Source organism: Heterocephalus glaber, unplaced genomic scaffold (genome assembly GCF_053883595.1).
Source record: "Heterocephalus glaber isolate CG9 unplaced genomic scaffold, H.glaber_assembly_v1.0 deba00000546, whole genome shotgun sequence".
In the NCBI taxonomy this organism is placed as follows: domain Eukaryota; kingdom Metazoa; phylum Chordata; class Mammalia; order Rodentia; family Bathyergidae; genus Heterocephalus; species Heterocephalus glaber.
Window position 1 is genome coordinate 23,220,730 of NW_028258147.1, and position 25,433 is coordinate 23,246,162.

General features: G+C 33.7%; 1 protein-coding gene and 1 pseudogene across 2 annotated transcripts in view; one reads left to right on the forward strand and one right to left on the reverse strand.

The window, feature by feature from the left end:
• Positions 1–3,265: 3,265 nt before the first annotated feature.
• The window catches only part of Tmem106b (transmembrane protein 106B), a 28,655-nt gene continuing 6,487 nt past the window's right edge, over positions 3,266–25,433 (reverse strand). The window contains exons 4-8 of one of the 2 annotated variants that reach the window (XM_004865286.4): positions 21,043–21,202; positions 10,765–10,905; positions 10,473–10,522; positions 9,582–9,635; positions 3,266–8,986 (exon numbers count right to left, since the gene is read on the reverse strand). In XM_004865286.4, coding sequence (XP_004865343.1) covers positions 8,848–8,986; positions 9,582–9,635; positions 10,473–10,522; positions 10,765–10,905; positions 21,043–21,202 — 544 coding nt within the window. In that variant the 3' untranslated portion in view covers positions 3,266–8,847. The remainder of the gene's footprint in view (positions 8,987–9,581; positions 9,636–10,472; positions 10,523–10,764; positions 10,906–21,042; positions 21,203–25,433) is intronic. The other variant, XM_021244771.2, reaches the window with a different exon arrangement.
• On the forward strand, positions 11,225–11,431 carry LOC106007817 (small EDRK-rich factor 1 pseudogene; annotated as a pseudogene).

A 25,433-nucleotide genomic window follows, 5' to 3' on the forward strand; every position in this document is an offset into this window, starting at 1 on the left:
CTGGTTTTGGAATCAAAGTAACACTTGCTTCCAGGAATGAGTTTGGAAGCCTTGCTTCCCTTTCAATTTCCTTGATGAGTTTAAAGAGTAATGTCATTAGTTCTTCTTTAAATGTCTTGCAAAATTCAGCAGTGAAGCCATCCAGACCTGAGCTTTTCTTTGTTGGTAAATATTTTATTACATTTTCAATTTCACTCATTGTAATTGGGGTGTTTAGAATTTCTATATCTTCATTTAACTTTGGCAATTTGTATCTATCTAGGAATCTGCCTATTCTGTGTTTTCCATTTTATTGGAGTAGAGGTTCTTGAAGTAGGTATTGATTCTCCTCTGGATTTCTGTTGGATCTGTTGTGACTTCACCTTTTTCATTCTTAATTGCATGTATTTGTGCCTTTTCTTTCCTTTTTTTGATAAGGTTGGCTAAAGGTTTATCGATTTTATTTATTTTTTCAAAAAACCATCTCTTTGATTCATTGATTGTTTTTGTATTGTTCTCTTAGTCTCCATTGCATTAATTCTGCCCTAATCTGTATAATTTCCTCTCTTGTACGAGCTTTGGATTAGTTATGCTCTTCTTTTTCTAGGAGCTTGAGATTCTGCATTAGGTTATTTATCTGAGTTTTCTCTGTTTTCCTAATATGGGCATTCACTGCTATGAATTTCCCACATAGAACTACTTTCATTGTGTCCCACAGATTCCTGTATGTTGTACTGGCATTTTCATTTACTTGTAGAAAGTGTTTAATTTCTTCTTTAATTACTTCTGTGACCCATTGGTTGTTCAAGAGGGTGTTATTCAGTTTCCATGTGTTTGTTGGGGTTTTGCGGTTTATGTTATTATCTCCAATTTTATTGCACTATCGTCTGATAATATACAGGGGGTAACTTCAGTTCTGTTACATTTACTTAGATATGTCCTATGAGCTAGCATGTGGTCTATTCTGGAGAATGACCCGTGTGCTGCCAAAAAGAATGTGTATTCTGATTTTGTGGGGTGGAACACTCTGTAAACATCTATTAAGTCCATTTGTTCAATAGCTTGGTTCAGTTTTGTGTTTTTTTTGTGTTTTGTGGAGCTGTCAATGTCTGGTGAAGTCCAGCTTTTGGGCCTATGATGAGCAGCACAGTCAAATTTCTTGGTCCCTACTTTCCAGCTTTCTGGGCAGTGTTCTGAATGTGTGTGACAGGATTCACAGGATGTGCACTGAAATGCATGTTAGTCTGAGAATGGAACGTTACATATCTCCTGCAAGATCCTTCATGTTCTCTTTCTTAGCTCACCAGAAGCAGAGGATCTAGAGCGGGTCTTCACTTGCACACCCGAGACCAAGCAGGACGAAATAGCAGTCAGCTCAGCACTAGAGCCTAAGTGAGAAAGCTTAGGACTGGGACCTAATGAGAAGTTATCTTTATTGTGATAAACCCCTGAGATAGTGGGATTATCTAATATAGTAGCTGATCTGCCAGAACCAATAAAACTGCTATAACCTAAAATCATATATTCCTATTTTTCTCTCTTTAAAAAATCTTTTATGATTATTTGTATTGTGTAGAGCAGAGGACTGTCTTTATTTTTACTTGTGAGTTGGAAATACAAGATACTTCTTTTAATCTTTCCCCTTTTCAACTAAATGCATTTTAGGCTACACGTTTTCTTCTCTGTTACTTAGGCTGTACCGGGAAGATTAGAATTGTAATGCTTTCAAAGGCATTCAACACTAAATAATATTCATTTTAATGTCTTCTTTGCCTTGAATTACACACTGTATGAAACTTGATTTTTGTTGCTAGTTTTTTTGCATTCAGGTGAGTGAGTTTACCTAGGTAATAGTATATAGTCATATACTTTATACTAGTATGTATTAGTATTATAGTAATGTTAATATATAATGTTTTAATAAAATTTCAGTATTTGAAAAAAATGTGTAGTATCTTCATTCATAACGGATTAAAGATGATTAAACTTTTTACTCCAATCTTCAATGGAGTGATCTTTTTGTTTCAGAGAGAGGTCAGTCTTTCACTAACCTTGCTCAGTTATTGATTTATGCATATGAAACATCACTGTTTGCTCACTATGTTTTGGAGTTGTTTCATTTGGCACAGCTCCCATGATTTGACCCAGGGATGATCACCTTGAGCTCTCCTTGGGTTCCACCTGCTTCCAGACTTCCCCTTCAGGCATGTGGCCTCTTGCTTCCATCTTAAGATAGTATTATCCCACGTGCAGATACTATGTTCTCTCTTTAACACCAAATTTTTCTTTTATTCTATTGCACAGAGATTTCTTTAGTTGGTAGTTTACTGTAAATTCCTCTTTTTTATACACCTATTACTTTTACTTTTAAATTAATTTAGTTTTGGGAAAACATATACTGAAGTGTATTTCAGTCTGTTAAAATCTACATCTTTACATTTATTTATAAAATTATTTGAGAAAGAAAACCCCCCAGAGAAAGGATTGCTGAGTCTTTGTGAGTGTATAAAAGATGATGATAAATTGCTCTGAGGCTATAGTTTCCTACCATCAAGGTGCACAATTAAGACTATTTCCATACTTTTTCACCAATGGCTAATATAAATCTAATAATTTTTAGCCTGCAAGGAAACAAAGTCACATTTTATTTGTTCTTTTGTGAGTTCAGGTGTTAATTTCCATTCAAATAATTTGATGTAGGTATCCAAAATGAATAGATTTGAATCATGGAGGATGTGCACATTAGTTTCTTTTTTATTTAGTCATGAGATCCTAAACTGTTCAGTGCTCTAAATATCAAGCCCAAACAATCTGATGATTACATTAATGATGATGTAAAATAGTTAATTACTGGTCATAAAAAAGTAAACAGACATGGTTACCAGGGCTTTTTAATGTTTCAACTTTTCAGCCACCAAGTAACTTAGCCTTGCAAAATAAATACAGATGAATACATCTGTTATTTGCACTAGTCTAGGTTCCAATTAATTCTGGATACAATCAACTGGCTTGGCTAAGTGTTTCTGCAGCTCAACTTGAATCCTATAAAACTGTTTAAAACTTTGGTAGTTTGTAAAAAATTCAAAGTAGTAGCTTGCTGCCTGTGTTTTGTCTACAGGTCTAGATAAACAAAATAAAAATGTGCCCCGCTGAGAAAGCCTCCTTCAATATTGTATAGTTGGAAAGTAAACTAATTTAAACAATTTGAGAACTTAAAGCTAAAGGACTCTCAGTATCTACACTGATTTGTTTATGTAATGGGAATTTCAAAATCATAACCAAGACATTTGACAGATACAAATTTTATTTTTCATGCTAAAATATTTACAAACTTAACTTTGTCTTACACAAATACAGGAGTGACAGTTATAACTGAATTAAAAAAATAGCTTTTGGGGGCATTTCTATTTATTTGCTATTATCATAAGCATATTTTTATATAAATAGCAATAATAGTTACAGAATTTCTCAATTAGTGAATTTAATAAATATGCCATGATGGAGGCCACTACATAATACAAGCAAAAAATTAAATGCCACATATATTTTCACATTCTACATTCCACAGTTATAATTTGAGGGTGAGAGTGTAATAGTACAATTATTCAAATATCTCATCAAGTGGGTTATGTCAATTAGCAAGCACTCCAAATCTTTTTTTCTTTTTGAGACAGGGACTTGCTGTGTACTCCAGGCTGACTCTGAACTTTATATGTAGCCCAGGCTGGCCTCAAACTCATAATCTTGCCTCAGCTTCCCAAGTGCTGGGATTACAAGCATGTGCCACCACACCTGGCTCCAAATAATTTTCCAAAATCTTTTTTTAGTTTAGAGCTAAAAGAAAATATAAGACAAAATACACAGACATGGCTTGCTGTTATGTCTACAACCAACCATTACATAATGAAATTCTGTATCTTTTGCAATATGGTGTTTGTTTCGCCTCATACAACAATTAAAAGATGAACAATACTTACAGCATTTAGTCACCCAACTACAGCTGATACAGCATCTCCCAGATTTCTAATTTCAAAAATCCTGGAGGGAGGTGGGACAATTTGAACTGTAACAGTCTACATGGTAGCAATATTACCTTTTGGGCCACTGGCCCAATACTAATCCTTTTTTTTAGTATACAAAATATGCTGAAAACATCTCTTAAACACATTTCAATTAATGTAATTAAACAGAAGGCAACATGGTCCTTCTAAGAAGAGTTAGATTTAGCTATGAAAAACGTGCCATATATCTGTTAAATTAACATATGAGATTGTTAGGTCAAATATAAGACTATATTATGTTATTCAATTTAGTCTGTGCTAAATATGTTTAAAAAAGAACTATAAACATTTAAAAACATGGAAAGTATCATTTTTATCCCTATAGTAACTTTGAATCACTCCACTATATCCAAATTAAGAATTTTAAAAATCCAGTATGAAATTGGTTTTCTAAGCAGACACAGAAATACACACAAATGGAAATTCTAATTAGAAATTTCAGCTGACAAGTGAAAAGTTTTACTTTGATATTAGATCTGGTATGTAGAAGTTACATTTTTGATACAAGTGCATCACAAATATATTTTGTTATAATGTAAAAATAAGAATTTTAAGAATAATGTTTAACAGTCTTTTTACCCCAACTCAAAAACATAATTTTTCCTTAAAATAAAATAGTTTAAGATAAACATCTCATTTAAAATCTGATCTTACAAAAAAGAGAAGTAAAATGAATTATTCTTAGTAGTAGCTGCTTCTAGACATTGTGAGCTAAAAGTCATTACCTGATGACATTATGGTAAGTAAACTTTTACTTATAAACTATTAACTTGAAATTCAATTCATATTGCATATGAAAAAAGAATGACACATTCAAAAATTTTAAAACAGCTTTTAACAACTATTTAATTGAAAGAACTTTCTTGAATAAGAAATGATCATTATTATTAGAATCGTGTTTAGTCTAAGCACTTTAAAAACAAACAAAATGGGGGAAAGTCAACAACATGCTGTAGAAAGCAAGGCTTAGAACCACATAGTATTCATTAGGATAAAGATGCAAATCTCCTAATATGTTACTTCTATTTTGTTTTGATAGTTATCTCCTACCTTTGTTATACTACATTGTCACTTCCAAACCACAAATCAGAAGATCTGAATACTTCCTTCTAGTGAATTTTTTGAGAAAACATTACCTCATTTGCCTGAGCAAACAAAAAAGACATAGAAAAACTCCACACAAATAAAACTAGTCATTTGAATGTTACATACCAATTAAAGAGGGACACTTACCAATTTCAAGGAATTTATGTAGTACCTAATAATTTCATACTGTTATTTCAAATCTCCAAGATAATCTCTATTGCTTATAATTTACTGACATTAATTTCTCTCTATTGAAATAATCAGAGTACTAAATCTTAATGAAAAATTAAGCTGTAGGTTATAGTGCAAAGTATTCTACAAATGTATGTTCCCCTATCTGAAATATTTCAAATAGCAGCTCAAAGCTACCAAAGTATGAATCCAACAGTATTGTTTTGATATCACTATTAACTATGTGAACTTTTCCTCTAAGTTTTAATCACACCAACATGAGTCAGGAGGACTTTCCAATGAATATTTTAAGTGACAGAAGAGATGTGAGAGACAGAGGAACTAGTTCTGGACCTCAATTAAAACTGTTTACTAAATATGTGATCTTAAGGCATATCACTATGTCACTATGTGTCACTATGCCTCTCCCTCTGCTCCTAGAAGATGAGGATCCTACAACCCTTTCTTTGAGAAATAATGTAAGAAAAACATGTGAAAGAGCTATAAAATGGCCAATTTGCTATATAAATAATAACAACACACAGAGGCTTGTTAAAGTGTTGAATTTTGTTAGAATGACCAGGCTATTAAGACGAAAACATCAGGGGCCAGGGATTTAGCTCAGTGGTTCCGCTGCCTGCTTCGCAAGCACAAGGACCCAAGTTTGATCTCCCGCTACCAAAAAAAAAAAAGATGAAAGCATCAGAAAAATATTGTAATATTGTTATTATGTCCCTGGATAAGATCTAATATTAGCTATAAAAATAAATACCTATCCTAGTCTCATGTACGAAACCACACTGGACACATAAGAAAAACTTCATTTATTCTTTCCAGATTTTTTTGGCTGTACATTTACTTCTCCAAAATGTGTTTTTATAGTTTTATTAATTATAGCCTGTTTTGTTCTAGGCTTATTCTGGTAGTTACTTAATTACCTCTGAAAGTAGTCACAGAAAATCTTTATTTCTTTTCGTTGGTCTTTTACTTGTTCAAAATTCTAGTTTTTTCTGACTCAAACTTTTTGAAACTAGATGTAACAAAGTTTTCATTTTAAAGAATGATAAAGAGAGACTAAGTCACTAAAGACAAGTGTTTCCTGCTTCTTTAGGAGATACTATGCATGCATGTACTGTAAAAGGACATACAGGCCACAATCCATCAGAAAACTTTTCAATTTACACTATGTAATCTGCCAAGAGTAAACTGCACAAAGCAGGAAAATAAGTACTGATTATCATATGAGGCTTATGTAAAGGATGATTCTGAAAAAATGCTATTTTGATGTTAATGGGACATGAAGTAAAGGGAGGAATCAAACAGAATAAAATTTCTTTAGTATTTTTGGCTTTTCACATAGAGAGTTACTGAAATACTGCATCTCCCATTTATAAACATGAAAATACACAGGTAAGTGTCAGGTATGGAGAAATAGATTTGAAAGCTCTACTGTAGATACTTGTAGATATTAGTGATTAAGTCATAGGAACCCTAAGTACATATAATTGAAAAAGTGAAATAAAAGATAATAGGAAACAGGGAGATAGATCTTTTGCAAATGGGAAGAGGACCAGAGATGGAGGGAGAGGAGAGTAAGAGAAAGTAAAAAGAATTAAGATGTGTTATATGCATCTACCAACTTCCTACATGACTGCAATCATTATGTACTGTGAATAGGTACTAATAAAAATTTAAAAATTTTTAAGTCACAGGTTTAGAAATTTTGAGAAAAAGGGGGACTTAAATTATTCATACATGTAATTCATATCAAAATGAGGGAATGAGGAAAAATGAAATCTATTTGAAAAATACATAACATATCAAAGAAGTGTGCAGTTGCAGGAAGAATAGGAGTAATCAGAAAACATGGCAGAAGAAAGCTGAAAACAAATATTGGGTGTGATTAGCACATCCTAATGAATTTAAAGGAGAGATCTGGATTTAATGGTAAGGATGGCCAAATTGGCCATGGGTTAAGGAAAAATTAAGCAATTTAAAAAGAGCACATTCCATTCATTTGTAATTTTCACTCAGGAAAATTTGGAAAAAATGGTACGAAAATTAATTGGATACCTGAGTGTTTAAATATCAAAATTAAACCATTAAAATTTATGTTTTACAATTGAGAGAACAGGCTATGTTTGACTAAGTCAGGCACTTAGGGGTAGAGGAAGGGAGACCAGATTTCTGTCACCTGGGAACAGAAAGAAATTAACCTCGATCCACTTTTTTTTTTGGTATCACACTTAGGTCCTATGCTTAGTAGTATGTATGTAAAAGGTTCTTAGAATTTGTTAAGTGGAAAGTCAAAAAGATCAACTGGAGAACAATGGTTGAAAATTGAGTGAGTCAGTAACTTACATTTGAGAATAATTTTAAATAAAACCAAAAGTAGAAACCTTTAAAAATTTAACTGCTACAGACATCATAGTTATGTGATATACAACGTGATTAAATTTTTAAAAGCACAATATAGGTTTTAAAAATACAGTCACCGTGATTTAATAGTGGGAATTTCTGTATAATTTCTATCAAAGAAATAATTTTCTCCTAAAACATTCATAAAACTGATTGAGCATGTAACAGTTGTGAAAAATGTCAAAACAATTTTTAATATGAAAGCAACATGAAAAAAGTGAAGCATAAAAATGTTTCATTTCCAATCTATTTGATGCCAGGTCCAGCATAAAACAATAACCTATTCGCAATCTGTTTCTGAATTTCATTTTCCATTTTTATTTGTTTTGATGAACTACTTGCTTTAATTTTGAATCTGTACTACTTTGACATTTATCATAGCTGTATAAAAGCCATGCAGTTTATTTACAATATTGTACATTAAAGGGTTATGTTTCAAGATCACACAAAAATTTCACAAAATTGTAAGTATTATGGAAATATACATGAAACATTATATTTAGAGCTTTAAATTTTTTTCAGGTATGGAATTTTGTGAAGATTATTCTGGTTGTTAAGTTTTATGCAATTAATAGCTTGAAATAAGACAAAAATATGCAAATGAGAATTTCAACAAATTAACAGCTAAAAACACTTAGCTAAAAGCTAAAACATTACATAGTTGAAATATAATACTGGGAATTTATAAAACAGGAAAAAAGATTAGTTTTCGAAAGTCTTCCATGAATAGGCTTTCAGTAATTGTCTATAAAAACATTTATAAATTAAGTTAATCAGACTATGTCATTACAGTTATGTTGTCAATTGAGCTATGGATTGAAGCTGTATCTTTTAAATAATTATTTATTATACTATTGGAGAAGTCTCAGTTTTTCCTTTGGAGGATGTAATGGGAAAAAGAAAACCAATCAGTAAATTTACATTCGAGCAAAAGATCCTGGTACAAATACAGTAGTAACACAGAATGGAAAGTTGCAATAATTTCAAGTCCACATACTTTAAACCAAACTCTTAAATTAAAAGTGTAAACTTTAGGTTTGTTCAATTTAAAATCTCCTACAAGGAAGTACCTCAAGAGTTCAAACAGTATTTATATGTATTTCATCTTTTCTAGTTACATCTCCTTCAATTTTTACTGTTGTGGCTGAAGGACATTTAGATATTCAGACTGCCCCAACTGGTAAGTTGTGTTTCTTCCACAGTCTACATATTGGTACCTCTCCTGGGATATCTGTTCAGAGTGGCCAAAGTATGTTGTAGTGACAGTAACTCTAAAAATGAAATGAATGGACAGAAATGTTTAATCCTTATGTGAAAAGTTTTTCTACTGTGAGAATACTTTTACACATAAAAATTCTCTCCAGGGAGAGATTGATTAATGATAACTTAATATTGTGGACATGGGGCTTAGGGGATAGATCTTCACCACACAGAAAAATGCTAATTCAGTAAGGTCTATCCAAATAATTATAAACAATAAATGTAATTTAAAGAGTTATCTTTAGTTTAAAAATTTTAAAAATCATTACATGCTTAAAAATAAATCATATACTTCCCTCATCATGAAAAGGGTTAATCAGATGTAAACTCTAATGGGCAAAATACCACATTTGTAACAAACAATCTTTTATTGGCTTAAATAATACACCCTTTATAAGCCAATTCTCCTTATTCTTGTTAAGATTGTACTACTCTGAGCATCCATTTTCTAGTTTGTTAAATGGGATAATATTTACTCAGTTTATAGCATTCTTGTAAGGCTTAAAGTCCAACTGAAGTAGTATTTGTAAAAATGCTGTGTATATTATAAGCCAATATTATAAATCTGAAATTTTAACATGAAATATTTTTCAAAAAAATACTTACTGCATCATGAGTACTATGTTATGTACTTTAATGGATATCAGTGTACAAAAATCACTGTTAAAGAAATGAAAATGTAAGTACAAGTTATTACATTATACATTTAAAATTTTTCTATGTCAAAGCTTATAGATTCTATAAGGAAGCATTTGTTGGCTGAGCATTTTCTATCCTTGAACTAATGATGGATATATTCGTGAATTCTTATTCTAAAAATATTTATGCATTCATATCACTGCAGATATAGAATTGTTTTAAAGCGTGCTACAAATTACTTTTATATTTTGCTTATCTTTTAAAATTTTGGCTAACACCGTGTTGTTTACCTAGGAATTCTATATCCAGGCTTAGAAATAAAAATTCCATATATATATTTTGACAGAAGATGATGAAAATTTATAATTATTAAGAGCTAATCATTTTTTGTTTTTTGTTTTTTTTTGGTACCGGGGATCAAACTCGGGTCTTTGTGCTTACGCAGCAGGCAGCGAAACCACTGAGCTAAATCCCCGGCCCCGAAAACAGCTAATCATTTATACCTAATTTTAAAGCTTCAGAACTTAAGTCAATAATAAAGTATTATACATTATTAGCAGTTTTAGTCCTCCTACAATAAAAAATCAAGAACATAAGAATATATGCTTCTTGTAACATAGTTAGTAAAAATGTGATATGGTATATATAATCCTAATTCTGAAAAATAAAAGAAAATTTGGATACATGCATCTAAATGATACAAATGTTGAGAAAGAGAAGAAAAAAACCAGATCAGAAGCCAGAATGAATATTCTAAACAGTGGTCTTTTTAACTAGTAAGACTGCAAAAATTTAAAAAGGGAAAAACATTCTTTACACAGTATTATTAATGATAAAGTTAATAAAATCAGAACTTACAACATATAACTCATTTCCTCTGCTATGACAGTAGGTACTGTATAATCAATCTGAAATTCAAAAAAAAGTTATAGAATCAAAACATCAAATATTTCAGTTGTACCACAAAATGAAAAGAATTGGATATCTCTCCTTTTAGAATCTTGATTCTAAGATTTCACCTTACACATATATGGGTCACATTTCAAAATCAAATTTTGAGAAAAGCTCACCTCCCTCAAGTTATATGATATACAAAACTGAAATGTTTAGATCTGTTTAACTCATCCAAAATATTTCATGACAGACCTACCTGTTTCATATCGAGTGGACCTATACTAGTTATGTTGTTTAAGCGTGCCTTTCCAATAACTGTTTTTGAAAACTGAACTTGAGCAGTGATGTTTTCAACTTCAACAGAATAGTAGTTATTGTTTGTTATATTTAGTGTATTCTGCAAGAGAAAGAAGACAGGAAATGTGCAAGTTATCTGTGAGTAAGCATACAAATATATTGTATATTCAAGATTAATAAAATTACTTCAGCTGTGGCTGTTTCATTTATTAAGAAAAATATTTCCAAAAATGTCAAAGAACATTAAATAAACTGATAATTTGGTCTTATGCATTAATGCTACGCTTAAACACACAATTCGAGGGGCTGAAGGCTGTGGGAGAGGAGGTATTGCTCCGCCCAGGGCCTGCGCAGCTAGGCCTTCCAGCTTGATAGGTGGCGGTGGCCACTGGAGTGCAAGAGAGCCACTGCTTGTCTGAGTCCTCTGCTGGTTGGTCCGCGTGGCCCGTGGCAATCAACGAGAACTTGCCCACCAGAAGAATATGAAGAAAACCCAAGAAATTAGCAAGAGAAAAAGGAAAGAAGATGGCTTGACTACTTCTCAAAGAAAGCAGAGGGACTTTGAGATCATGCAACAAAAGCATAAGGCAGCTAATGAGAAGTCTATGCCAACAGAAGAAAAATAATGAACGACTCTGGGAAACATGGGTGCTACTGCCAACTGGTAATCATAGGCTCCAACATCAGGATTCCTTAGAATGAACAAGCATTACATGTATTATAACTCATCCTCATAAATCTGCTTGCCTCAAACTTTGTTTTTCAACCTCAGTGTGATGTTTTAGAACTGTTCTTCAAAGAATAAAATGTCATGAATGTGACATTGGTGAATATTTTTATCAGCAAGTAAACATTTCTATAATTAGATAGGTAGTGTCATCGGAGAGTAGGATCTCTTATGTAGAATCTAGACTCTAGCCTGGAATATTTGTCCTCAGTTTTGTTAAAGTAGACCTTTAAAATAAATTTTATCACATAGGGCTAGTGCTGTAGCTCAGTGGTAGTTAGTCGGTTGCCTAGCATGCACAAGGCCATGGAATGAAGTCCAGCATCACCAAAAAAATATGTAATAAAATTTAAGATTACTTTGTGTAGTTTTTAAAAATAAAAAGAAACACAATTCAAAATTAAAAAATAGATTCAGAAAATATACAGTACAGGAAGAAAATAATGAATATTAGCCAATACATTTATGACCTTAATCAACAAAAGTTCAATACAAGTATTATAAAAATTTCATCTAATTTTTTACTAACATGATTCTCTCAACAGACACAGAAAAAGCCTTTGACAAAATCCAACATCCATTCATGAAAAAAACCCTGAAGACAATAGGTAGAGAAGGACCTTATCTCAATCTGATAAAAGCCATTCATCCCCCCCCCAAGAAGCCATTCATGACAAACCAATGGCCAACATCATATTAAATGGGGAAAAAATGAAAGTTTTCCCCATAAAATCAGGAACTAGACATGGTTGTCCACTCTCACCACTCCTGTTCAACACAGTCCTTAAAACATTAACCAGAGCAATCAGGCAAGAGAAAGAAAAAGGATATCTATAGGAAAGGAAGAAGTCGAAGTGAAGTTACCATAATTTGCAGATGACATGCTTGTCTATATACAAGACCTAAAATCTTCCACTAAAAGACTCCAAGAACTAACCAAACTCAATATAGTGTAGCAGGATACAAAATCTACATGTAAAAATCAATAGTGTTCCCCCTATACACTAATTATGGGGTCACTAAGAAAAAAAAATTAGGCAAACAATACCATTCACAATATCATCAAGAAAAATTAAATACTTGGGAATTACCCAAACTAAGAAAGTGAAGGATCTCTACCACAAAAATTATACCACTCTGAAAAAGGACATTGAAGAGGACATCAGAAAATCCTGTTCCATTTGGCAGAACCAGTACATTCAAATTGGCTACAATGTACTTCCTATATAGTATATAGATTTAATACAGTCCCAATCAAAATACTAAGACCAATATTAACAGAATTAGAGAAAACAGTCCTGAAATTCATATCAAATGAGAAGTGACCCATATAGCAAAAAACAACGATCCTGAGCAACCAAAGCAAAGCAAGGGGCATCACACTCCCAGATTTGAAGCTGCGATACAGAGCTACAGTGATAAAAACAGCATGGTGCTGGCACAAAAACAGACATGTGAATTCCATTCCCTCCTTTCCTTTCCCTTACCCCTCCTACTTTCCCTTCCCTTTAGCCCCTTTTCTTCCCATTTCACATTATTTATTATACTTTTTAGTCCTTATTTACACTTTCAGTTTCACACCAGAGAAACTACTCAGTATTTACAAATTTATAGGAGAAAATGAAAAAAATGGAAACAAAGTCTATGTAAAGAGGGAGGGTTGGAGGGGTTGAAGGGAGGGCAGGGGAATGGGGGAAAAATAAGAACCAAGATAGATTATTTATGTAGAGGCAAATTCCCAATGATGAATGTCATTATATTGTATACGTAAAATGTACCAATAAAATTTTTTAAAAGGATAAATAGATGTGCAATAAAGCAATCACTGTAAAATGTTAACCATAGCGGGTAAAAACAGACATGTGGCTCAACGGAACAGAACAGAGGGAGCAGAAAGAACCCCAGGGCCATACACACTGGAGGAAAGAAAGCCTCTTTAATAAATGGTGCCGGGAAAACTAGATATCCACAAGTAGAAGATTGAGTCTAGACCCATATATCTCACTATGTTCTGAACTAAAATCAGAATAGATCAAAGATCTAAATGTTAAATCAGAAACAGTTAATCTGCTAGAAGATAAAATAAGTAAAACTCTTGAAGACATAGTATAGACAAGGACTTTCTGAACAAAATGCCAATGGCACAAGAAATGGTACTAAAATCAACAAATAGGGTCATATCAAATTCAAAAGCTTCTGCACAGCAATAGGAACACCAGAGTGAACAGAGTTCCTTGGACAAGACTAATATCTAGAACATATAAAGAATGCAAAAAACTAGATCCTCCTCAATAATAAAAGACCCAATGAAAAATGGGCAAGTAAAAGGAACAGATACTTCTCAGAAGAAGTGCAAATAAATACATGAAAAAATGTTCAACATCTCTAGCCATTAGAGAAATACAAATTAAAACAGCACTGAGATTCCATCTTACCCAAGAAACAATGGCATCATCAAGAAATCAAATAATAACAAATGCTGGCAAGGCTACAGGGGAAAAGAAATCCTTCTACATTGTTGATAGGAAGGTCAACCAGTACAACCACTATGGAATTCAGTATGGAGATTCCTCAAAAAAATGAAAATAGAAATACCATTTGACTCAACTATTTCCATTTTAGGTAACTTCTTGAAAGAGGTAAAGTCATCATATTACAATGATACATGCATACCCATGTTTATAGCAGCACAATTTATAAAAGCTAAATACTGAAATGTCCTATATGTCTATCAATAGATGAATGGATAAAAGAAATATAGTATTTATACACAATGGGGTACTACTCTGCCATAAACAAGGATAAACTTGAGGCATTCACAGGTAAATGGATGTACCTCCAGACCATAATGATAAGTGAAATTAATGAGACATGAAAGCTTAATTATTGCATGGTTTCTTTTCTATGAGTAACTCAAAATATAAATAAAGAGCAAAATAATAGGTAAATAATAGGAAGCAGGGAAATCTTTTTCTAATGGGAAGGGTACCAAGAGATGGAAGGAGCAGGGAGAGAAGGGAGAGTTAGAGGATGAATAAAGATGTGTTACATGTACCAACTCTCCACAATAAATGCAATCATTATGTATTGTAAACATGTAGTAATAAAAATAAATACAAATAAAGAAAATAATTATTTTTAAAAAATTTAACATGCAAATGTATCTCTATAGTTAAATATGAATATAGAGAAAGATACAGAAGATTCAATATGGGACAAGTAGAGAAAAAAGTTTTAACAAAAAAGAATGTACTAGAAAGCAGCAATCATGATTACATGTATACACTGATTTATAATTATAAACACACAGACATTTAAAAAATTCTATGACAGCAGAAATTGTCTTTGCTTAATATATATTTTACTTATTGGGACATTAATCATCTTGATTTCATTTCTAGACACAATAGGAAAATGGTTAACAATTTGAGATAAATGGATCTTTCAATGCAGAACAAGGCATGGAGCTTAGAATCTTGGAACCCTCTCTACACACAAAAGAATGTTGGCTCATGGCTTTTTAAAAAATTATCCATAATTTTCATTAGAATATTAAAGGGAACAATGATGCTAAACAGACCGAGAAAAAATACTTATGAGAATTAGAAAAAAATATATTGAATAAAAAATGGAGATAAACATTAACAAAAACAAAAAAACAAGACAGGAAAAAAGGAAATTTAGTTCTAAAAGACTGACTTTTGTTGGAAAAACCAGTAAGAGTCCATTTAATTTATAAAAACAAAAAGTGAACACAATCATAAGCTTTAAAATGATTATAAAAGGCCTTAGACTATGATCTTGAATAGACAAATTTACTTTCAAAATTGAGTTTCCATACTTAGTTTATTTTCACTAGGTCATACCCTCTTTGTGTTCAGCCAGTTATATATGCTTCCACCATGCTTTTGCAATAAAGTCTGCATAAAAGTCTGAAAGAACTGGTTTAGGGTGCTACTGAAGAGCCAGAAAGGTAAACAAGAAATCATTCAAGTACCAGAGGGTGGTAAACCCCAACTCCAGAGGATGGAAGTTTCTGTGCTAACCACCCCCCACCCCCGAGATCTCACCCTATATATCTCTTCATCTTGCTATTTTACATTCTTTGTTGTTTGTTGGTTTGTTTTTGAGACAGGGTTTTACTAAGTTGCCTAGGCTGGCCTAGAACTCAAACTTCTCTTGCCTTACCTTCCCAAGTAGCTAGAATTACATGTGTAGCTATTTGCATCTTTTAAAACATCCTTCATAATAAACCAATAAATTTAAGTATTTTGTTTTCCTGAATTCTGTGAGTTGCCCCAGGAAATTTTAAGGAAGAGGGTGTGGGAATCTCAATTGACAATTTCTCAGTTTGGAACTTGCCCCCAACCGAAATGGAGCAGTCTGGTGGGAATAAACATACAATTTGTAAGATATGATGATATCTCCAGGAATAATATCAGAAATGAATTGAAGTAGAGGTCACCTAGCTGGAGTACCTTACAGAACCAACTGCCTGTTTGCTGCTGGAGAGAAATCCTTACATAGGATTCTGTGCAATCACAGAAGTCATCTGTGCTATTTGTGTGAAGTAGGAGAAAATTTTTTCTCTCTTTTCTAATTTATTAAAACAGGAAAAGTAGCGTTAACGTGTACTAGTTATTTTAAGAAACAAGAACAGTATTATTCTATTTTTCAAAATATTGTTAGAGACCCTATCAACATTTAATCTATGATCTTACTAGCCTCTTATCTCAACACCCTCTAGTGAAGTCTAATGTTCATCAAAATAACAATCCTATTATTTAATGCTTAGTTATTATCATGAGGTAATATCTGGAAATATAGGATGTTATGATTACATCCAGACGTCCCCCTAAAGCCTTGCTGGATCACAGGTGGGAACTTCAGAAGGTGATTCAATTATATCTGACTTGCTATTAGAGAAACTGGAGGCTGGATGGAAAAGGTGGGTCACTGGACCTGGAAGGTTATATCTCCCTTCCTGTTTTCTTCCTTGACTTCCTCTGCTGCTCTGTTCACTATGCCATGAACAGCTTCTCCTCTGCCACGCTCCTGCGTCATGCTGTCCTTGGATATGAACTTCTACTGTGAGCCAAAATAAACCTCTTTTCTTTTAAGTTGTGGGTGTTGGGCATTGTGTCAAACTGACAAGAAAGTGACTGCTTTGGTACCCAGCATAGGATCACTGCTGTGATGCTATCTGACCAGGTGGTTTAGAAGCCTTTGGAACTGGTTCATGGGAGGAGTTTGGGAAGGTTTGGAGATACTGGCTAGAGAAGCCCTAGAATGTTCTAAGTCAAGCTTGATAGAAGATTCTGGACAGAGCTTAGAAGATCAGAATGCTAACAGAAATGCAGATGGTAAAGACCAGACTCAGGAGGTTTTCTTTGGGAACAAAGACCTCAATGGTAGTTGAACTCCAGACGATGTGTGTTAAGCTCTGGGAGAATCTGTGTCTATATTTTGCTCATGTTCAGAGACTTTGTGGGAGTTTGAGATTAAGAGTGACAAACTATGGCTGAGTAACTTCCAATGGAGCCTAATGTTAAGGCTGTGCCTTGGGTGCTGTTGGGGGCTTTTAGCCTCAGATCTACACTGAGCATCAAGAGCAAATGGAACATCTGAGTCATTTAAAAAGTTTTGACATAGGGGAAGGGAAAGTGGGAGGGGTAGGGGAAAGGAATGAAGGGAATGGAATTAATATAGGAAAATGGAAAAATGGAAACAAAGTCATTGTAAATAGGGAGGGATAGAGGGATTGAAGGGAGGGCAGGGGAAGGGGGACAAATAAGAACCAAGGGAGACTATGTAAAGATGCAAATTTCCAATGATGAATGTCATGGTACTGTATACCTAAAATGTACCAATGATTAGAATGAATAATTGATAATGTGAAATAGGAAGAAAAGGTCCACAGGGGTAGGGGAAGTGGGAGGGGCAGAGGAAAGGAAAGAAGGGAAAGGAAAAATTATGAGAAATGGAAAAAATGGAAACAAAGTCTTTGTAAATAGGGAAGGGTGGAGAGGGTGAAGGGAGGGCTGGGAATGGGGAAAAAATAAGAACCAAGATACATCATGTAAAGGTACAATTCCCAATGAGAAATGTAAATGTATTGTATACCTAAAATTTACCAATAAAAGAATTTAAAAAAAAAAAAAAGTTTTGAGTTTGGCCAGAAAGGACACTCTAGTAAAGTTGGAGCCTATAAACTTGTAGCACAGGATAAACTGGCTGTTGGAAAGATTTGAATGAAGAAAAAGCCATGTACTTTGGATTAGAACAACAGGAAAGATGGCTTGAGGGCATGTCTGCAAAGAGCAAGACCCCACTCTTTTGCTTGCAAAAGTGAAACATTTTGCTTTAAGAGGATCCCAGGGCACTCTGTTGGAGAAAGGCAGCCTAGGAAACTGATTTCCCAGGATTCAGTTCATTACGGTCAGTCATCAGAAAGGGGCTAGCAGTTGCTCCATATGTTAGTAGACCTTGGAGTCATCCAGGAGGTGCTAGTTTATTTGCATGCAGAATGTAAGAGTTATGGGGCCATGGAAGCTTCCATCCAGATTTCAGAAGGTCTGGGAGTCAGACAGTGTGCCTGAGAGGGCAGTGCATGAAGCTGTGAGAGTAAAGCCAAAAACGTAGTGGAGATTCCAGAAACTTGGAAAAGCCAGGAATGTGGATTGTCTCAGGAAAGTCACACGGAATGAGTAAAGCTAGTCCAAAAGAGAAATCATAAGGGCTACAACCATAGGCAATGCTTTAGAGGTGGGGCCACTCTAGGCTGAATCTCAATGGCACAAGTTAGACTTTGGATCTCACTGTCCCAAATTGCCCTGGTGCTGGACACAGAACTCTTGAATTTAATGTTTGCCCTGCTAGGTTTTGATTTTGCTGTGGTCCCATTGGTTTCTATTCCTCAACTCCTCCCTTTCAGAATGGGTGTGTTCACCTTTTGCCATTATATGTCAGCATTGTTGAACTTATTTTTACAGAGGCTCACAGCTAAGAGTTTGCCTTATGTCTCAGAGAAGATGACTTTGGACTTCTCAGCAATGCTGAAACTGTTAGGAGACTTTGATGACTCTTAGAGATGAACTAAATGTATTTTGCTGAGAGTTTGCCTTAAGTCTCAAAGACGACTAGATTTAGGGTTGTTAGGAGTCTGGAAAATGTTAGAGATGAACTAAAACGCATTTTGGACAAAGGGATGGTCACGAGTCTTTGGGGGGGGTCAGGGGCAGAATGTATGTTTTATATCTAGATGTCTCCTCAAAACCTCACACATTCATAGGTGGGGATTTTGGGGGGATGAATGGATCATGGGGGTATGATACTTATTAATGGATTAGTCCACTGATGAATCTATAGCTAAATGTGATACTGTGGGGTACAGACTGATTGGAGAAGGATCACTGAGTGTGTGACCCAGGAAGTTTGTATCTCCCTTCTGGGCTCCTCCTTTGACTGTTACCCATCCAGCCTGCTTCAAGCAGGTCTCCTGTGCCAAATCCCTTTGCCACACGGTCCTGCTTGGAAGCCTGCACACCACAGACTATAAGTATAAAACAAAAGAAATTGCTCCTCCTTTAAGTTGTACATGTTGAGTATTAATGTGTCTCAGAATGAGAAGGCAACTAACAAGATGTAAGAATTCCTGCATAACTGTTTAAAATAAAGTTTGAAATTCATATTTACATGCACTGGATTTAAAAGGAAACTTCACATCTTTTCATTAGTTATTATTACATATTTATAGTATTTGACACTACAGCAAATTTTCAAACAGTCCAAAAAAATCTGGCCATTGCTGTAAACATCAAACAAAAATGAAAACATCTTCCTTGTTCTATGGAGCTGTTAAAATGGGAAAATACTAAAAAATAATTCCCTGGTCATATGAAATTATTTAAAATCAGTATGATATTATGATGTCTTATTCACAATGCTACAATCAACATTGCTATGTTTTATTCACAATTCTATTGTGAATAAGTTTCTACAGTTTTTTTAAGCCTTTACGTTATCAACTGAAGCAAGGTAAGCAACAAGGGTAAATGGAGTCATAAAGTTCTTTTCTTCTGTAATTAAGTAGTTATCTTGCTTTATCCTAGTCTTCCATTTCACTCTCCATCCCTTCAAAGCTATTTGCGCCCAACTACCACCACAGGAATTCCTACCTCTTCTTTAACCATTCACCTATGCAAAGAAAACCAACTAGTCCATTATCATTCTTCCAAACAGATTACTCCCATAAGACATTCCTTGGGCTTGAAGCCACACATGACTCTGAGTGGTATGACCCATGTCTTAGTTACTTTTCTTGTTGCTGAGACAAAATATCTGATACCCAAAAGTTAAAGGAGGAAAGGTTTATTCAGATCACAGTTTGTAGAGGTTTCATTCTATAGTTGGTTGTTTTCCAAGCAGGGTGTCATGGCAGAGGGGCATCAAAGAGGAAAAACATTCAATGATGTGGTAGGCAGGAAGTCAGCAAGCAACCAAAGCAACAAGCAGTAGGAAGCCTGCCTCTCTCTTTTATCCCATCCAGGCTCCCAGCTTTCTGGGTGGTGCTAACCACACCCAGGGTAGACCTTCCCTTATTCACCCTTTAATCCCAGCATTATACCCTTAATCGAAGTATCATATCCTAATCTAGCCACCTTCAAAACTCCCTATGTATGAGCACATGGGGCTTTAGGGGAACATCTAGATGTAAGCCATAACAGCATGCGCATACATACACACACACACACACACACACACACACACACACACACACACACACACACACATATATATATACACGGTTATTGTTATCCTGTTTTCCTGATGCAATTTTTGGAAACCATACTCTTAAAAGAAGTACTAGCATGCAAAAACAAAACAAAACAAAACAAAACAAAAATACCAACAGTAGAACTCATTCTCTGAGGTTTTATTTGTTGTTTTTAGGAAATGAGAGGTTTCATCTTTTTAAAAAATGCTATTCTAGGGAACACGGAGGACATTTTCATACCTACCTATTTACAAGAGAAAAATCAAACAATCATTTTTACTTCATCTTTAAATACAATAAAGGACTAGCCTGTTATACATGGCAAAAACTATATTTCACAAAATGCAAGGAAGTGATATGTAATATTTATAACTTCTATTGAATCACATATGAGCACACCTTGCTAGGAGCTATTCAGAGTCAAATGTTGAAGAGTTAATTGATTGTAAGACTTTTTCTTTTCCAAATAATAAAATGTTTAGTTTATTTTATCTTCCTAAAAGCATCTTCAGATGTTAAATAATTTTGTATACACAGAATTTCCAGTATTTATTATTTGCCACTTTCAGCAAAACTAGAATGGCAAAGAAGGATCAATACAACAAAGACATATAGAAAGTAAACCAGGAATTGTTATATTCAACAAACATTCTCTCAACTGGGATAAAAGTGCTGCTTAATAGGATAAAGGATGAAGTAAAAATAAAACATTTTCAATATAAATTTGTACTTACTGTGATATTTAAATATATTGTTCGCTTTTGATCATCATAACTGACATATGCTGATTTTACACCAATGTACTTCACATCAATGGATCGAGGGAAAAGGAAAAACACAGCCAATCCAGAAAGGAGCAGACAGAAAAACACAGATGCCATCACGTACAGCTTCCTGAAAAGGAAAAGGAGTACTAAAGTATATTTGCATCAAAAATTACATAATGAGGGCCAGGGATTTAGCTCAGTGATGCTGTGCCTGCCTCACAAGTGCAAGGTCCTGAGTTTGATCCCCCAAAAGACAAAAAAATTACATAATGATACATTTAGAGAAGATATTTTCAATCTGAATATTTTTCTAATATATCATACCAGCAAGAAGACATATATAATTTCACTAGACAGTCACACTCTGAAAGTACTAGCTAATATTTTGTCTGATTCTACTAAGCATTAAGATGTTCTCCTTGGAAGATGAATTCACTTGTGTGGAGAATGGGATTCCAGATTTATAATGACTGTTTACTGAAGTAATTCCCAAACCAGATTTCACAGTAGCTTCAAGCCTAGGAGCTCTATACAGACACAGATTTCAAAGTTTCCTTCTGAATTCACTGAAGCAGAGTTTTTACATGTGAGTTTCACCATGACATGGTCTCCTAAAGTGATCGCTCATCAGAATCACCTGGGAAGCTCTTTAAAATAATGACATAATGACATGTTTCATCACTCTCAATGCTAGGATTAGTCTTTTTTTGAGTCTTGTCAGCCCCAAATACTTACGTACTTAGTATAAAAAACACTGTTTACCTCGATCAACTTGGGTTTGAAGTTGTTACAGTTTTTTAATCAATTAAAGAGAAAATATTTGCAGTTATAGGAAAAAAAGAACTCAACATGCCTTGACTATCCTTCTAACTCCCTGGCAATATATATCCCCTTTCTTTACGCTATTGTCTTTTTAATCTCTATAAAGAACAATTTCCTCTTTTCTTAAAGATATTCTCAAAGCTGGTTTCGAATTTCCTAATCTCTCCAATACATAGCCCTTTTCTGAAAGGCCTTTTCATTCTAAGTCTGATATATCTTTCTGATAGTATGATTATACAAAAAAACTTTTTCATTCTTTCTTCCATATTCTCCTTCCAGCCAATTTTCTATGCCTTTATGAAGTTAATCATTGCATGCCTCACAACAGTGATTAAATAGCCTCCTAAGAATGTTTCATTATTTCATCTGAATATTCTAATATGCCTAAGTGAGGAAAAAGAGAGCAAATGGTTTATCAAAAAAAAAAAAACCCAAAGTAAACAAAACTTTGCTAAATTGCTACTCTTAAGCCAATGCTATTGTATTAAGCAAACCAATTCACACTCACTTTGTACTTTCTCAACCTGCTCAGATAGAAATCACTACAGGGTTAGTAGTAAGTCATTTAAATACCTGTTCGTAGAATCTACAATCTACCCAAACATATAAAAAGGGTACAAAAATATTTAAAAACGTAATAAAAAACTGAGGTTTGGCAGATTTTTCTATATATTCAGTGTTTTGTTTTTCAATTACTTTTGGGTGAGTGAGTCTACCATTTTCAAATCAGAGCTTAGGGCCTGTAATTCAGTTCTAGTTGTAAATATATAAATCTCAATTACTATTCACATTATTTATAGCTATAGTAAATATTACTGAACCCAATAGGACCATAAAATAACATTCCATGTAGAATTCACTTCAAATTGAAAAAATGGCAAGTTCACAACAAAGTATGTGCATTTTTTTTTTTACAACATTCAATGGTAATAGATTTTGTTACGATCCTAGGGCCAGCAACTGAATCATGGGAGATAAATAGTACTGATAAAGTTACAAAGCTTGTGTAGTATATGTGGTGTCAAGTTAGAATTCTATTGCTATTTTCTATTTGCACTCTTTAAGGTAATTTAATTCTTTAAATTGTATAGATTTTAGTGCTACATGACATAGCTAAAGTATACAAAGCAATTAATAAATAATTTTTGTAAATATCTCACTGTAACCCTCTCAACTTGTAAAAAAATAAAAGCTTCTGAGTTCTTCCTAAAATAATATTTAATTTTTACTACAGATTGAGAAACAACTCTTTCTGGCCTGTGTGAGCATTGCAGACTGTTCCCTCTGCTCCCTCAGGGTAGTATTTCCCCAATCTCAGGTACTTTGTCATACACTATGCTGCTCAGGACACAGTTGCAGGCTAACAGCACCCTCTGTAGCTCTCTAACCTTCTGCTGTGCTCTATGCTAACTCTAGGCCTGTTGGCCTCTTGGACCCTCAGGTCAACTTCCTTACTTCAGGGAGGCAGCTAAGTTCTGCCTACATTTCCTTCCTTTTGGTATAATCTGCAACCTGTTTCCAGATAGTAAGCAGAGCAACAGTGTGGTTTAACTCATTTTGTCTTCAGTGATGTCTTCCTATGCAGCCTGAGATTCACTGTCTGAAAATATTTCGTGTATTTGTCAAGTTTCTTAATTATTTTGGATTGGAGGGTAAACCCAGTGTCTATTACTTCCATCTTCAAATCCAATATATTTCATCTTGTATCTCTTTCCATCTATGCTGAAAATTTTGTTCCTTAATAGCATTTATCTACTTATTTGCTTTATGTATAAAAATTTGAAAATTACTCCAAGAATACTAACAATGCATCTACTGAGTACAACTTAAAATTTGTTGTGGTTCTGCTTGCCATTTAGAACATCTCATTAGATTTTGACAATCTGTCAAAATACAATAATTTTAAGTCACTTTAAGTCGGCTGTATTTATTCATCAACTCAATATAACTAGAATCATTTGTTTCTTTTTATTTCAATTTTAGGAGCTACTTTTTTTAATATTTGATTTCATCTCTTACGTTAGGTAAAAAGATAATGGTTGTAAAGCCCAGTCTTACTTGCTTACCTGTTCCCTCTCAAACTCTGAGAGCAACTAATTTTATTAGTTATTGGCTTGTTTTCATTTTTTGTGGGTATGTATAAATGTGTGCATGTAGAATGTGTTTTCAAATAAAAATGTGCTCTGAATATCACCCTGTAGTAAGATACAGTTCCATCTCATTTCATTTTACCATCAGGTACACAAAGCATTAATCTACCAGTCCTCTATTATTTGTTATTTACATTATGTTAGATTTTTGCTACTACAAACATTGGCACATGAGTAATATGTACAAATGCTAGTTACTCTGACAACTATCCTTAAAATAAATTTTTCAAAGTAGAGTTCCTGAACCAAGAGCAAATTCATAATTTTGCTAGATAATGCCAAATTGCCATTCACTAGCAAGGCATGTGCGTACTTCTTTTTAGTGCCAATATGCTAGCAAAATTTTGGATTTCAGCCAGTCTGATAGGAATGGTATCTCAGTGCAGTTTTCTTTTCTATTTCTTAATGTGCAACATTAAACATCTTTTAATGTGTTCAAGATCAATGGCATTGTGTGTGTGTGTGTGTACATACACTAGGTGTTCATAATTTCTATTTTTTTCCTTTGGGTAGTTTCAGTTTTCTTAAAATTTTAAGCTCTGTAGAGTAAGCGTATTGGCCCTCTGGACATGATATGATTTTCAGACATTACTTCCTAGTCTGCCATTTGTAACTGTACTTAAATTAAGGTTTTGTTTTCAACCTGTAAAAGTTTATTTATACTATGTCAAATTCATTTCACTTTTCTTTCATCACTGCTAGTTTCTAAATCACAGTTGGAAACATCTTCTCACTTTGATGTTATAAGAGTCTTTAACCCTAATTTTTTTCATCTTGGTATATTTCTATACATTTTATAACAGTGGCTCAGAACTTTTATATAAACCTCAGTTCATTTTGTTTTTCATAAACATTTTACAGTAAAGAGTCAGAATGTCTATATAACCCTCAGTTCATTTTATCTCAATGATTACTAGATATGCTGCTCTACAGCTTACTAGTTTGAAGCACTGTGGTTAAGAAGTAGCATGTCAATCTGTTATTCTACCCCTTATAAATTGAATTAATCCATTTGCTTGTATGTTCAAAGGTTTAAGACTTCAAAATTCAGGACTCTCACTAGAATGGATTTTCTTGTTTTAGTTTGTTTTTTGTTTTTATCAAGTCGGCGGTGTGCATTTTTAATATGTAGTATCACATCATTTTTTATTTCATGGTTGTGTTCTTGAATTAAATGTTTACTATTTGTTCTGTTCTATTCTTTTGATTTTTTTCTTCAGGGGCTTCAATAACATACATATACATTTGAGTCCCTCCTGCCATCATGGTTTGAATACCCATTATCTTGGCATGAATTGGAATACCTCATCACTCGTTTCTAATGAAAACAGCACATGTGTGTTCCCTACTGCTATTCTAGATCTATTTTAATAAGATGTGAGAAGA